The sequence below is a fragment of the Acyrthosiphon pisum genome, chromosome X (genome assembly GCF_005508785.2).
Source record: "Acyrthosiphon pisum isolate AL4f chromosome X, pea_aphid_22Mar2018_4r6ur, whole genome shotgun sequence".
NCBI lineage: Eukaryota > Metazoa > Arthropoda > Insecta > Hemiptera > Aphididae > Acyrthosiphon > Acyrthosiphon pisum.
In genome coordinates this window covers 112,351,606-112,368,476 of record NC_042493.1, presented here as the reverse complement: position 1 = coordinate 112,368,476, position 16,871 = coordinate 112,351,606, and the positions used below count along the sequence as shown (strand labels likewise).

General features: G+C 30.4%; 1 protein-coding gene across 1 annotated transcript in view; it reads left to right on the top strand.

Moving 5' to 3' along the window:
* The first annotated feature begins 4,895 nt into the window (after window positions 1-4,895).
* LOC100160685 overlaps window positions 4,896-16,871 on the top strand; it is a 16,539-nt gene continuing 4,563 nt past the window's right edge. Inside the window, exons 1-4 of the mRNA XM_008189693.3 lie at window positions 4,896-4,917; window positions 5,051-5,338; window positions 10,474-10,672; window positions 13,558-13,707. Of these exons, the coding sequence (XP_008187915.2) occupies window positions 4,896-4,917; window positions 5,051-5,338; window positions 10,474-10,672; window positions 13,558-13,707 (659 nt within the window). The remainder of the gene's footprint in view (window positions 4,918-5,050; window positions 5,339-10,473; window positions 10,673-13,557; window positions 13,708-16,871) is intronic.

Genomic DNA, 16,871 nt, shown 5'->3' with positions numbered 1-16,871 from the left:
TTATTATTTTTTAAAATAATATTATTGTCATTAGTTATTATTTATTATTATAAAAGTAGCTTTGTTAATATAAATATTAAATATAGTTAGTTAATAAAATGAACAATGCAGTAAGGCTTTGTCTTAAAATATTTACTGTTTTTATAAATAAATACTATTTCTGGAAAATTTTAATTTTTTAAAAGTAGATCAAACTCACAAGAAATTTTCGAATACCAAAACGCTCTCCTGTACAATTCATCATTTTTTATATAGGTACGACGCAGTACGATGATACTAACACCATAGCTCACAAGAAATGTTTAGTTTAGGCACAGGAAAATAGTTTTTGGTATTCGTCGACAAAAGCTTTTATTATCAGATTGCACGGAAGAGCTATTAAGAATAGCTTTATATTAAGATATTAGAAGAACGTTTTGTTGCATAAAGCATTGTAAATATGTTTTTGAAAAAAAAAGCTCCCACAAAAATTCACTGCCCCCCGAAAAGTGCAGCCCGAGGCAATTGCCCCTCTTAAATACGCCACTGACAGCAGTCAGTTTAATCCATAATTTGAATTTAATTGTATATCGCAATACTGACGCGGGCCTGGGATAGTGACGTTAGAATTCAAACGTAGCTTATCCGCCGCGCGCCGTCTCTTACCAACCCACCAGACCGTGGTAGGCGTTATGGGCGGGCTCGTGGCCGGATGGGAGGGGCATGGACGCTTTACAAATATAATAATATATGTATTTACATATAGTTATAATAATTTAATGGGAACAAATCTAGTTTAGCGCCTACATGAGTTTTTCAATATTTTCCTTTTCGCAAACCTATGTATAGGTTATAGGTACAACGATATGGAGGACGTAACACTAGTATTAATTGTTGTCTCCGCCTTACCAGTGAGTAACATAAAAAATTTGCGCATAGCAAATTTAGGATCAATGGAACGCTTGTAGCTTCGTTAGTTTAAACATTAAAATGAATTGACCTGTAATAAAAATTGATGGTAAGAACATTGTCTGTGTTCGTACGTTGATTTTTTACGATAATTCAGCTATTAAGTGAGTTATTAGCATTTTTACGTTACGGTATATTATATACGCATAACTTGCTAAAAAAATTGAATTATCGTTAAAAAACAACATACAAACACCGATAATATTCTTACCATCAAGTTTCATAATAGGTCAATTCACTCTAATGTTTAAACTAACGAATCTACACGTTTTTCATTGAGCCTAAATTTGCTATACTTGTAAGACGAAGACAACAAATACCACTGATACGTCCTCTTAAGTACGATGTTGCAAAAATTAACTGCCGAAAATCGTTAGTTTTTAAGTTATAGCTTTACGGAATTCACGATTTTCAGTGTCTTGCGCAGTCGTAAAACGCAATATTTTACTGCGCGATTGGAACTCTTCTGTTTTCATACTGAACAACTCTTTTTTTCCAATTTATTTCTGATTTAACGCACCTATATTATGACGTATAGTTGAGCACTCTGAAAACGACGGGGAAGTCTCGATTTGGCGTCAGATATTTTATTTTGAAGTTGTTGCTAATTGACATTTCTGGTGTTGTCATATACCCGTCGCGGACACCCCTCCCCTTCACCACCACCCGCCATCGGAAATTCCTGAGAGCGCCTCTGGACTAGGCGACACCAGCGCGCCGACCGATGACGGCGGACCGACGCTGGAACGGCGCCGCGGTCAACCGGTACGGAGCGGACGGCTAGCTGTCTTCTTCCGAACACCGATACGCGAACACGCAGTGCGCATCCGCCTCCGCCGGCCGCACGACGCACGTTCGCACATCCGTCAACGATTTGAATATTTTTATTATTCGAAATTTATCTTTTTTTTTTTTGTAACGACATATACCCCGTGCGCTATCCGTGGCTAATTTGTTTTGTAATATTATACACTGTGCTCGTTTGCCGAGTCTCGCGTGTTTAATTTTTACCATATTTATTTTGATCGTGTTGCGTCACCTCCTCGATCACCTCCGCCCACATCCTAGGATCGCACCCCAACACCCGCGGTCGATACCACGACACGTCAAGACGGATACCACTCTCGGCCGTGTCAACACGTAACAGAACGATAAGCTACTAGCTATATAATATATAGTACCAATACAGTACGTATGCACCCGTGCACGATAAATAATTATAAGGCGTACGACAACACAATAAGTAACCGCCGAACTAAACATTATACAAACTCGTCCGAATCTAATCTTAAAATCTTTAAATTTTAAAAGTCTCTGTTGTCACGATATTTGAAACCAAATGTATACGAATCGCAGTACAGGTTACAATAATTTTGTAAATTACGATCTAGCATAATATCACATTATCGCACACTTAATCGTAACTCATACAATGTGCACATAGTTATTCAAAATGATTGTGCTTAGCATTACTTTTTTAGGGATATATAATATGTAAATAAATTGTGCACGTACCTGCACCATGATTATCGTTATGCAGAGGAGATAGACATATTTTATCGGAACAATATTCAAAGTTGGGCGTGTATTTTTTTTCTTTTTAACTTAACTAGTTTATTGTTTTTGCATTTGACTTATTAACTTATACAGTTAAAATTGTTATTTTTGAAACTTAAATTTTTATTGTTGATTATCATTGTCGTGTAGTTAAGTTAATTTTATTTTCATGTCATGCGGAACTAACTAAACAATACTGATTCGATGATTTTTTTTCGATTTCGATAGCTTGTTTCTTATTTTATATTATAATAATCTAATTTGTACAGTGTTAAACGTCTTGGTAAATGTTTGAGTAAATCAAAATGCTACGGCAGTTTATGACTTAAAAATATTATAAATTTAAATTAATTAACTTTTTTTAACCAAGTTAAGTTGAGTTTATTTTCTATTTCAATTTCAAACTTATCTAGTTCAACTTTTTTTATTTTGTTAATTTTTAACTTAATTGAAGACAATTTAATTGAATTAACTTGACTTGCCACAGTTAATTATTTACATTGACTTTCCCACCTTTGTCAATATTGTGTACAACAGATATGCAAGAAGGAATACGAATTTGAGTTCAACTACTTCAACTAGTTGTTTTTCCCATGTGACCTGCAAGAGAAGCCTGCACATAGAGAATGTTATTATTGTATTGATACCAATAAATACATTTTATATTGCATTATTTTATTGTTTAATGTATCATATTTATATTAGTCCTTACTTTAAAACTAAAATTATATGAACTCGTCAGAATCGAAGGTTATAATTTTTAAAAGTCTATATTGTCGGGATATTTAAAACTATATACGACTCGCAGTGCAGGTTACAGTCGCTTAAAGAATTATGGCATAACCACGTCTGCGTAACATCGATTTGTAAGTGTTAAATATAAAGCCATAAAAGCAGCAAAATGTAAAATAACTATATTATCAAGTATACAATAGTGGTGAATGGTGGAAACTTATAATTTACCAATATTGTTTACAAAACGTATTTATATAAATTTTTTTAATTCATTATCCATGTCAATATTTCAAACAAACAATCTAAGAATTTAATTTATTATATTCCGTATTCAGGCGATTAGGTCCCGCAATAGTTATTATTTTTTTTAATTTAATAAGATTTTTACACTATTTTAAATAACGATAAATGCAAAACTTTTCTAACGTTTTAGTTCTAAATAACGAAAAACGCAAAAGTTGAATAACTTTTTAATTCTAAATATTCAGTCAATTTTGACTGTATATATAATATATAAGCATTTTATATACACCATAAAATTTACCAAATATTTTGAGCTGCTTATGGACATTTTCAGTTTCTATAAATATCAATAAAATGTTATTTGTTGGTTCAAAAATCTTGAAAATTTAATAGAATGTACCTAATATATTGTTTCAAAGGCAGATAAAAAAAAATTAAAAATCCATAGTCAGAATTTTTTTTTATAAGCATTTAAAGTTAAATAGTGACAAAATACGTAAAATTCTCGAAAATGTGCAAGTTTTTTTAAGTTAAAAATTCATAACACATTTTCTATTTACATCTAAGTTTTGAAAATGTAATACAAGATTGTCTACCTTTATCAAAAAAAAATGTCTACAAGAAAGTCCGATTAAATTCTATAAGCGTTTGAAGTTCATATTTTTAAAAAATATTGGATATTCACTCAATTTCTCATGTGGTTATTTTGTTATTTTATTGTTATTCAAAAACTAATAACTGTAGATACATGACATCTTCACTGAATGGTTATATTATCATTTTCTATACACCATACAATTTTTAAAATATTTTGTCTCTTTTTGAGCTGTTTATGGACATTGTTAGTTTGTTTTTACTTTTTTTCTTCTATAATTATCTATAAAATTTTTTTGGTTGGCTAATAATGCGTGAAAATTGAATACAAGGCTCCTGATATATTGTTACAATAGCAGTTGAAAAATATTAAAAATACATAATATGCTACATTTTTTTTTTATAAGCATTTAAAGTCCGAATTTTGACTAAATGTATCAAATTTAAAATTTAATAATTATTTTGTAGTTAAAAATTTATAAAATGTAAACTTTTATAGTTTAGGATTGAAAATTTAAAACAAGATTCCACGCAAATAGGTTATATTATATAAATTACTTTATTCACCTAATATCATAAAATATGCTTAGGCTGACTGACCGTTTTCACTTGGAATCGTTTTTCTTATACAATGATATTATATCATTGAATTCAAATATAATACATTCCATTACAGTGACTTATCAACTACTGTACACAAGAGCAACATCCACTTACCCACCTTTTTTTTATTTATTCTTTATTTATGTAGAACAAAATATCTTAGGTAAAAATAAACTATGCGAACCAATCATAATCAGGTGCACTGTAATTTCGAGATGAGGCGTAATTGGTGGAATGGTATACTATTATAAGTTGTCTGTATACCTATCTATATTACGGTATCAGAAACAATAATAAATTCTTTCTGCCTTACATATGTTATTTATCCATCTCAAATATAATATATATGTTATTTTCATTTTCATTTCAGCAATGGTATACTTTGGGAGATTGTCTCTGTGGACCGCGTTGTTACTGTGGTTGTGGTTCGAGAACTACGTCACTGGAGCAGACGATAATTACGACAAGAACGACGTGCGCAAAGAGAAGGACAAGCCTCACTCGCGGCAGAAACGTCTACTGTGGATCACCTCGGATGGACGCCTGGCCCTGCCACCCGGCACCAAGCTCACGATAACGCCGTCTCTGTCCATGCCGTTCGTCAGGTATCCGCCAGAAGGGTTCATGTCCAACATGAGCATCAGCTTGCCGTTCACGAGTAAGTGTGACGATTTGTATACATTGCTATTGTATTAGTTATTTGTCTTTATTAACTCCCCCCCCCCCCCATGACTGAAGTCAAAATATTCCGACTTCAAGACGTCGGGTAATGAGGATCAACGACAACATACCCTCACTATTACTATACAATTGAATCGTTGACCTGAAAAACCAATTGGTGGTGTGTTCAGTTTGTATACCTACTGAATTACTACCTGTTCCCGAGTCCACATATAAACACAATATGTGGTCCGAATAATATTATAAGTTATTCATTATTGTGGCCCGACATTATACCTACCAATTTTCCCAATATACGATTTCATGTCCAACACGAGCATCAGCTTGCCATTTACGAGTCAGTGTGACGATTTATATACATTGATAATATATTAGTTATTTGTCTTTATCCACCCCTCTCATGACTCAAGTCAAAATTCTGACTTTGAGACGTCTAGTACACAGTAGCAACGACGACATCACACCATTATCACTATAAAATCAAATCGTTGAACTGAAAAGCAAACCCTATTGACGGTAATTTTTAATTTGTATACTGCACACCGCATAAAGTCCACCTATGAACACAACATGATGTGTTTAAAATAATATTTTAAATTAAAAGTTATTGTGAAATGTGATCAGACCTTTAATTACAATTATTCCACGCAACGGGAACAACGAATACGACACAATATCATATTATTATTCAAGGCTGGGCATTAACGAGTTAAAAAGTTAAAGTTAAGTTAATAAGATAATTTTATATTAACTTTTTAACTTAACTAGTTAATTTTGGCTTTTCATTAACTTAACTGTTAACTTACTAAATTTCTTTTTTAATTAACGTGAAATTAATGAGTTAATTTTTCATTTTAAGAAGTAAGTTAAGTTAATTTATTTTATTTTTAATTTTATCATATTTCACTACTTCAGTACCTATATTTCGTTTTCATGTCAAAAAATATTTACCGTGAATTGTTTAAAGTAAAAAATGTATATAATTCGAATTTAACTAATATGGAAACACTGTATAAAATATAAACACTATAGTCTATAATTTAGTTTTGGGTTGGAAAAAATGAAGTATGTTAGCGTTGTATAAACAAATTAACTTTTTTTTAACTTAATAAAAAGTTAACAAAAATTGTGTATTAACTTTTAACTTAACTGAGTTAACCTATAGTTAAATTAACTTTTAACTTTTAACTTTTTGTTATTGGTGCATATTAACTTAACTTAACTGAGTTAAGAAAAATCATTAACTTGCCCAGCCTTGTTATTATTATTATTGGGACGAATTTAATTTACGCCTCTCCTACACGTAGGTAAAATGATAAATTTATTTTGCACCATTTCTTACCTGCTAAAATAGTAGTTTGTTTAATTTTTATTCGGCCAAAATGGTAATTTGCACAACCTTTAAACAATATTGTGATTTCGACATTATCAAGTAGACGACGATGGGTGGTAATTGGTAAACATATCAATAGATGTACAAGATTAGAAAATGCAATGCAAATACATTTTATTCCAATACTATTTTCATATTTTATAATACTCATAAACAATAAGTAATAGGAACTTGACTTAATTTAAATGTTACGATGAACTCAGTGTGTTTTATTGATGTCTATTAAAATTTGAAGTAGTGCAATTCATATAATATAATTTGAATATCGGTCGAGGGGGATATAATTACTTATTTAGGTAAATTTTTGGACCCAACTCATATACAATATTACATAATGTACCTACGATGCACGTTTTTTTTTTGCATTTTTGGAGCAAATTACAGACGACAACGTTTCTGTGTACCTACGTATTAATGTATTATAATTATTCGTACTGTGCAGTCATGGACTATAGGTGGACATCGTTTTATTTATACGCTCATTATTACTATATGTCACTCGTCATAAGAGGCATATTAGAAAAAAATTGTTAGTCATGTTTATAGTACGCACGATGTCCAATTAGAAATAAAATAATTTACAAATTCCTAAACAATGTAATGGTGTGTATAAATTTACACTTTTTGCTTACGGGATAAGACAATTTTTTCCAGATAATTTGTTCAACGTTTCTTCTGTATCGGTGGTTATTTTAATCTTCGATTCCATCATCGTTCATTTGTTTTTGTGGAATTTCTTTACAATGTTGTCTTCGCAAAAACCACCGCGAGTTGTTGTTATACATAACTATAGTTACATAATAAATTGTGTAAATAATATTCTAATAAATAAGTCGATTAGTCGGCAGAATAAAAAAAGGAACCCATCACTTTTGTCTGATCGAGTACTAGTTAGTAGGTATATTAAATAGTTGTTAGCTGTATACCTACTAATTACCGATGGTACAAATACAAATAATAGCTCGCGGCGTATAATCCATTTGCATAACCTAACATTATTTTTTATATTTATTATTTATTCCTAATGATACGAATATGTACAATATTATAATAGGGCGTACTATAAAACTGTCTACAGATAAGTGCACGTAATACCTACTGTGAATGTTGCGTAGTTTCATAATAAAGTCATTGAAATAATTAACATATTATTATAATTATTTAATCCGACAATTACAACTATACTAAAAAATTACTTAGCACGCACAATTTGAAAACCCGGTGTTTAATTGTTCACAAAGCACGAGATCGATCTAACGTCATATAAATATAATTATTATAATATGTGAAATGCATTATTTAAAAAATATACATACTATTAATATTATAAACTCGCTTCAACGTTAGTCGGTCGAACGGTCCTGTGGTTTTTAATAATATGCACTTAAACCATCAGATTATTCGTTTTGATTAGACGCAGGTGTCTTTTTAACCGTCTACGTATATATTATAGTATACATCACTTTACACTTAAAATATTTTGAATTATTCAACAACAAAAAAACCACTCCACCGAAAAAAAAACAGAAAGAAAAAAATCTTGTTTGATTAATTTCCTACAGCTACCCACATAATATAATATAATATATATATTATCATGTGACTACTCCTATATTATAAACATCACTTATTAGTTTTATACTTAAAATATTTTTAATTTTTCCAAAAAAAAAATCTTGTTAGATTCAGTACTGCACTCAGTACTACTATGTAATATATATATATATATATAATATAATATGATATACTTATATCACGTGACCACTCCTATAATTATTATACCGCACGACTGATGATGGGTTTTCGATATTCACACGATATGAGATTGTCTCCGCACAATTATTAAGCCGAACCAAGGCTACAATTTATACGTGCTTAGACAAACGACAAGAATCTGAGACCAGTTTGTAGAGATCGTTTACATAAATCGGTTAGTTTTATATTTTCTACGGTCTCGATTTATCACCTTCTATAAAAGTAATAGCAATTAAACGGGTACAATAATGACTTCCATGTAGATATAGGTACTTGACTTTTCGGCTGCTCGATTTGGCGGCCCAGCGAGATCATATCATAGGTACAACAGTAATTAAGTAGGTTACCTACACCAGAAGACTAATAAAATATTCGTACACATATTTTAGTCGTGCACATCATGTGCTATATTTTGTAGGTCAATATTGTATTTTGTACTTTTATCGCGTTTTCGTCGCTTAAATGTACACACTTAGTAACATAACACTAAGTCTAGTGGCGTACGCAGGGGTAGGCGTAGGGTTCTAGGGTCCTGATCCCGCCCCCTAAAATTTCTTTTTTCTACAAAAAAATTTAATTTACCACAATTTTGATAAACACAGATCAATTGTTGGTGATTTTTAATAGCTATAAAATAAATTATTAAATATGACAAAGGTTTCGGTAATCATAGTGCAGTGTATTTTAACGGGATGCCATGCCAATATAAAAAAATATTCACTATTCCAACATTAATGTTAAAAACATTGTTTATCAATGGTAAGTCTCTCATATTCTTTGCTATATTTTATATTTTATTTTATTTTTATTTTATTTTATATTCTATAATTAATATGTTATTTGTAATATTTAATATTATCTCAGCTCACTCTTAACATTTTTCTATTGTTAAAAATATTTATTTATCTGTATTATTTTTTATTTTTTCTAACTTCTTTGTTCATTTATCACTTATTGTGCTACTCACTTAATATAATGTGTATAGTTTTTTAATTAATAATTATTACGCCTTATCTCTAACATAAACTGAAAGCTTAAAAGAGATAGGTAATCATGTAATATAACTCAATGTTTTTTTGGAATCCTATGTTGATGGTTTTTTTGAATAAAAAAAAAAATTGTTTCAGTTTTTTTTATGGCCGATTTAGAACATTGCTAAACGTCTGTTATAATCGAAGGTATTATTATATTACCACATTACGGCCTGAGGAGGCTCTAATATAGCCAGGTTAAACAATGTAAAAGTAGACTAAATTTGAGACTAACTATAATTTGTTATATAAAAACTGTTTGGAAAAAATAATGTAAATTATTTACTTAGATAAAACCCTAACCGAACTAAAATCCTGCGTACGCAACTGACTAAGCCTACTGTGATATAATCAACCTACAACTGCACAGATAGGTCAAGACATCTGCACTTGCAGTCTTAGACATTTATAAACTTTTGTTGGTAATATATTTATGTGTTAGTTTTTATTAGTAATAAATTCAACTTCATTAATAATAATTATTCGTGACCGCCGTTTTACTTTCAATAACAACACTGTTTGCCTACAGTGACATATTCATTTATTTCAGACTTTCAGAGACTCATATTTCTCTCAACTCACGCTATCACATTTTTAACATAAAATATAATTATAAGTATGTAACCTTACAACATGATCAGTTAACAACAAAATAATAATACTGATAATTATAATATAATAATATACCGTCATGGTAAAAAATTCTTAAACCGGAACAAATGTGACAGTATAATATTTAGAGCGATGACATTTACGATCCAAAATAACGTAAAATGTTGTGAATATATTTTCAATCGCCCTGCCGTGTACAATAAAATAAATGACAATTAATATTTGAATTCCTTATAGGTGTGAACACGCAGGAGAACCTGATTTATAATTGACGTATTTGCAAAATATCTGTACTCACGTGTTTTGTTTCTTATATTTTAGTCGACTTCAATACCTTGGGGCTGACCGACAATCAGAATCCGTTCGGCGCCTTCCCGCAAATATTGGCCAGGAGCATGGGCAGACAGACGGGGTCGGTACTTGTTGACTATGTGTCTCAACTTATGCGCGGCCGGAGATCGGCTAGATCCGTCCCAACTTTACCCAAACCGATACACTCGTACTTCCAAGGAGGTGAAAGGTAAGCCGTAAAATGATGCATAATATAACATGTACTTAAATGTAGCTTTTGAATAATTCAAGAGAACACAGGACGAAACACAATATCTATATAATCAAAATAATAATTGACGCATTTATGTTCCCGTTTTAATCGCGCGTCCGTAAATTATTACGATTTTAGTAATGTTTCTCAAACTATATCTTATAATATACCTAATCATTAGTTACGAGTGATATTAAATTCGAACACATCGCTGTTGACGAGTTACAAAAATGTATTATATTTAGCACACTGCAATATTGTATATTATGTTGTTCTTGATCAGACCACGCATAAATCTGTTCGCGAGAATGATTTTAACAAATTATATTATTATATATTGAAAATAATAAAAAATAAATATAATGTGCAATTTGTAAAAACCTTCACATCACATATTCTATTTGACTAGATAATTAAACATTTTATAATTTCATAAAAATAAATTTAAAATATTTATATAATAGTTATTTTTCATATTATAGTTAAATGGTTTTTGTTAATATGTATAGATATCAATATACACAGTAAGGATATCATACAGTGTATAAATTATTATAATTTTGTGGTTTTGTGTTCATAGGCATATTTTGAATTGTTAACTTAAAATTAATATTCCTTCCCCAATAAACTAAAATAAAAATCGTTACGTCCTCTACCTACTATTTACTTACAATTTTATTAACTTCATGTACCTATGTAGTAGATATGTCTATAATATGTTTAACTTTTTTGCATTTGAAATCAAAAAAATATTCTAAATTTGAACCATAGACATGATAATATATTTGATAATATATTTGTTGTTATCTCAACTTAAAGTACGATTTGTAAATTTATCTAGAAAAGCAGCTGCAAATATACAACGAAAAATTGATTGTATCTTGGAAGCACAACTATCGACTATACCGTGAAACACGAGATTTATACATTTATGTTAGAGCTGTTAATATTCGTATCTGCACCAATACACAATTTCATATAAATTGTTGTAATTTAAATTCAAATATAGCATCAGTTAATCGCCACGGAATATGCGTAGCAGCCCCTAAATTCAGAAACTTACACAGTTATAGAAAGAAATACGTCTGAGTTCATTATGAGTTTGAGTGTTAGCATTAACATTTCAACGATGGCATCAATAAATAAAAATGTATTTACTAAAAGTAAAACGTAAACAAATATAGAAACTTTTTTTTATAAATCATTTAAATATGCAATAAAATTGTTGAATTGTGTACATTTATTACATATTATATTATGTAATAAAAATGCATACAACTAATTTAACTGCACGCTTCTAAATAACAATGCATCAAACACATTATACTTTTAAACTGATAATCAAATTGAATAACGTCATGACCAAATAAAGTAACAATTGTTTTGAGTATTTATGTTTCAAGATATTATTTAAAGATATCAAACTATTTTGTCTAAAATTATATACGTGAATAATAATCGATGGCGTTCGTCTCGTTTTTGAATCTCGAAAAATGGGAGTATCAAATTTTACTTTCCTGAGATTTTTACTTCTCTTGCTGCGGAACACAGATCATTCCCATTGGCATTTACTCTTACAAAGTATAATGAAATTCAAAAAATATGTGTTTTCTATTTTTATGTCAAACGTTAGAAAAGCAATTTTCACAAAAGTAAACATAGTTTTCCATGAGGATCGTTGATACAGTTCACAGCAATATCAGTTGCAAAACCAATGTAAGTGCACCCATATCGTGCGAAAATTCATGTCACCGTATAAAAACTAATCGTGTTTACGGATAAGACCATGGCCATGATACCTGCGAAATCAGCTTCTCGCAGAGTTTCGAATCAATGTCAATAAAATAAACAGCACGCTAGTAATAATAGTAAAATATTTAGCGTCCACGAATAACTTTTTTTTTTATTCACATTTCAAGGAGCTAGACATCTTATCGTCGACGCTTATATAGATCGATATAGGAACATTTTTGTCGGCCACATCAGCTGTGAATGAATTCTAAACGCATCGTGTATTATAATAATGGACACTCGTTAAACATTTAAATACTTACCTTTATATAATATTACATTACATAATAATATGATACGCTTAATGATACGTAATTTTTTACAATAACCGCTGATAATACATCATAATTATATAATATACGGTAGGTACCTACCCACATAATATTATGCACACACCTCGTCCTCGTTTCTCGATGTTACACGGCTAAATAGGTATACTTACGTTTCATTCGACTGACATTAAACGCATCACGTGCATGTATAAATATTATTATTATACATAAAATGTGTATATAGGTATGTAGTTTATAGATCGTATCTGTTATAACGAATAATCGCCGTATTAAAATGTCGAACAGAAACCGCCGCAGACAGTAACCTGTTCGGTCCAAGTTCAAGGGCACCGCGCTCAACAGGTTTCGTGGCCTGTTGCAACAATTAATTGTTTTAAAAGTAAAACAACAAGACCCGTTTGCTGCCGACTGTTGACCAATTAACCCTACAATGATAATGGTATTATGAAATGCGTGCAATCGTACATTACCGATCTTTCCGGCCCTCAGCGTTTCGTCGGAAATAAATAATAATAATAATAATAATAATAATAATACGTCAGACCGTATACTACAATTATTATTATTATTATGAAACAGTACCACACACACACACGCACACGCATAAGTATGTATGTATGTATAATATATGTGTGTGCGCGCGCGCGCGTGTTAACGTCATGACATCGTTAAAGCCAGATTCAGAACAATATTTTTGAGAATACAACTCCTCTTACAATATCGCGGGTTATGATATGCAATATAATATATTAATATAGTATGCTATTATCATTGCAGAGCTCTGATGTTCACCGTCGTCGAGGACCTGTTGACGAACTTTGGAATGGACGGCAAAGCGTGTCTGCTCCGAGCCATATGCGAAGTTCACGGGCACAAGTCCATACACAAATTTGGTTTCCTCGGCGAATTTATTCAACTATTTTTCACGTAAGTCCTTAAAATACGAGTTGATATACGATCACTAACGAAATCGAATACGATATCACGATGTGTATATAATTATGCACGGTGAAATTTGTAATATTATAAACGCAAAAATATACGACTTAACCCGCGAGTCTTTACGACGAAATATATCATTCATATGTGTAAATGGTTCGAGAACAAAGAGTACACCAAGGCTGGGCATTAACGAGTTAATACGTTAGAAGTTAAGTTAATTTTAACATTAATTAACTCATTTGCCTCTACATTAACTTAAAATAAACTCATATTTTTCATTATTTTCCCAATTAAGTTAATTTAGAATATTCCTATTATTCAGAAAATATTTTATTTATTACGGATTTTTGGTTTATAATAATTATTATAAGTTCACAGAATATAGAAAATATTATCAGAAAAAAAATAAGATATATTTATAAATAATTTGTATTTATGTTTAAAGATAAAAACTCATAATATATTGTAATAATAAGTTACTTAAGGCGTATATAACAGATATTTTATTTCGGTTTCGGTTTCTCTAACCGTGAAACGAGTAAATTATCGATACCTGCTGTATGAACTTTTTTAATTTCTCTTTTTGGTGATGACGATAACGAGTACTGCACAAAAGTATAATTCAACAGAGGTCCAACAGAGGTCCAACAGGATTACACTATATAACTCTAAGGTTACTTTTCTACGACGAGTTCACCACGAGAGCCTGAAATAAAACTTAATCACAATTTTTGGTCAGAAACACTTTTATTGATGCAAGTATAAAACAATCATAAAATAAAACACTTAGCCTGTGCTACAGTTGTCGCTTACCCACGTACAACCATCGCACCTCGAGTTCCACGTCGACAGCAGGACTGTCTCTTGCCTGCTAATGTAGCGGTGTCATATGCACAAAACATATTTAAGTGTCGCCTCAGCACATTTTAGCTCATTGGACTGAGTTATAATTAACTTATCCGCTAAATTATATATTATATATAAATTATTATTTACAATTGTATGATTGTCTAAGCTAGAATACAACACTTAAATATTAATACATGGTTAACATTAGTCACGCGTGTAAATATATCGATTCCACGAATTATATTCATAATCATTAAAATTATATTCACTTATTTTATTAAATATTACCTCATAAATGCATTTTTTTTTTATTGTTAACTTAACTTATTAATCAAAGTTAAGTTAAGTTAACAGTATTTGTTAAATTAATTTAAACTTAATTTATGTATTAAAAATGTCTATTAACTTAACTTTTAATTTGGTTTAAAAAAAATACCTAATTGAGTTAAAAATATCATTAACTGGTCCAGCCTTAGTGTACAATATAAAAATGAGAATGCATAGATGGCGCGTGCACGAATGGATATTGTCACAAACTATGTCGTTATATATAATATATAGACATATATATTATTATTGTATCTAGGGTTTTGAGAATGTCGTTACGATATGTGACAATAATTGTGTCCTGACGACGACTGGTGGCCGTTGCGACCTTCACAATAACGATATACATTATTGCTACGTTACGTAACGTCATCGTGGATATGACTTTACGCAACAGTATTTAAGAGTGAACAATCAGGTGTAAAATGTATTATAGTTTGAGAAATTTATACACGGGAAGACTAGAACCACACTGTAGGGAGGTATATAAAATATTATTTACGATCTGCTGTCCGCTGTCATTCGAACACCGCCCCAGTCCCCAGATAACCCCTCAAATGTAGGACATCTGAAATAGTTTCCTTTGCGTATAGGTAAGTGGCCCACAGATCACTGTAGTATATACCAGTGGTAATGAAAATTTTTTGGGTCATGTGCCGAAATGTAGTAATCAATGTTTTAGAAAAAATTCACGTGACGCTAATAATGTTATGTTCATAGGTAGGTTTAAGTACGTATAAACAATATTGTCTCGAAGTGTTGGGGGCTTTGAAAAAAATTCTTCTCGTTTTTTAACATTAGTTGTGTATTCTAATTTATTCTCAAATGTTTAAATGAAATACAAGAGCAACGTTAGCTGCATCCATTAATGCTTATTATTCCTCTGTTATTAAAAACTAGTTAATAATGTGGAACTTTAATTTTTAGAAATAATAAAGAAATCATTATACAATTTTTCTTCCCAACATTGAACAACGAAGCGCACATATCTTCATGCAACATGTTTGCCATATATGTTACAGGCAAAGTAGGAAATAAGGCATTGTTATTCCGGGGTTTTTTTTTATTTGTATAACTGTTTTTTTTCAATCTCTATAAACTCTGTGCACGCACGGCCGACGGGGTGATGGGTGATCACAAACATAATATATTTTAAATATGAGCTTACCATAGTGGAACTATTACAGAAAATATATTCAAATTACAGAAAACTATATTAATGTACTATCTAATATATTATAAATATTATTATATTAAAAATTCAAGGATATTTGACACATGTAGCCAAAATATATAATTCTTGTTTCTAGTGATTTTCCGTTTGCAAATACAATCTTTAGACCAGAGATAAAAATACAAAATCATAAAAATGTGTCTTTTTTATTACCTTCTATCTATACTGTTATAAGATATTATGTCGTATAAGTTCTCACAAAGTGTTAATATTTAAAAAAAAGGTGGGTAAGTGGATGTCGCTCTGCTGTACAGTAGGTTAGAAGTGGGTCACTGTATAATGGACAGTATTAAATTTGAATTCAATGATATAATATCACTGTATAAGAAAAACGATTCTGAGCGGAGACGGTATATCAGTCTATGTATTAGACATATAATATATACTTATCTATGGTATTAAAAAAAAATTGACCTATAATAGGTACTTATAATAAATTCCAAATTAATCATATCATAATATCTATTAGGTACTTATAAGTTATAACGCGTTATACATCAACAAAAAACCGTGGTAAAATCATAGATATATAATAGTATACTTTAGAAGTTTCAAGTACCCACGAATAATATTATACAATCACAACAAAATAACTAAAATAGTTATCCTAGGTTTTTAATATGTAATTTCGTCCAAATTTGTACTTAAAATGACTATAAAAATAAACTGTGTAAATGTATTTTTTAAATTTTTTGGTAACAGAATTAATTACTTATGTGGAATCTTGTTTATAATTTTT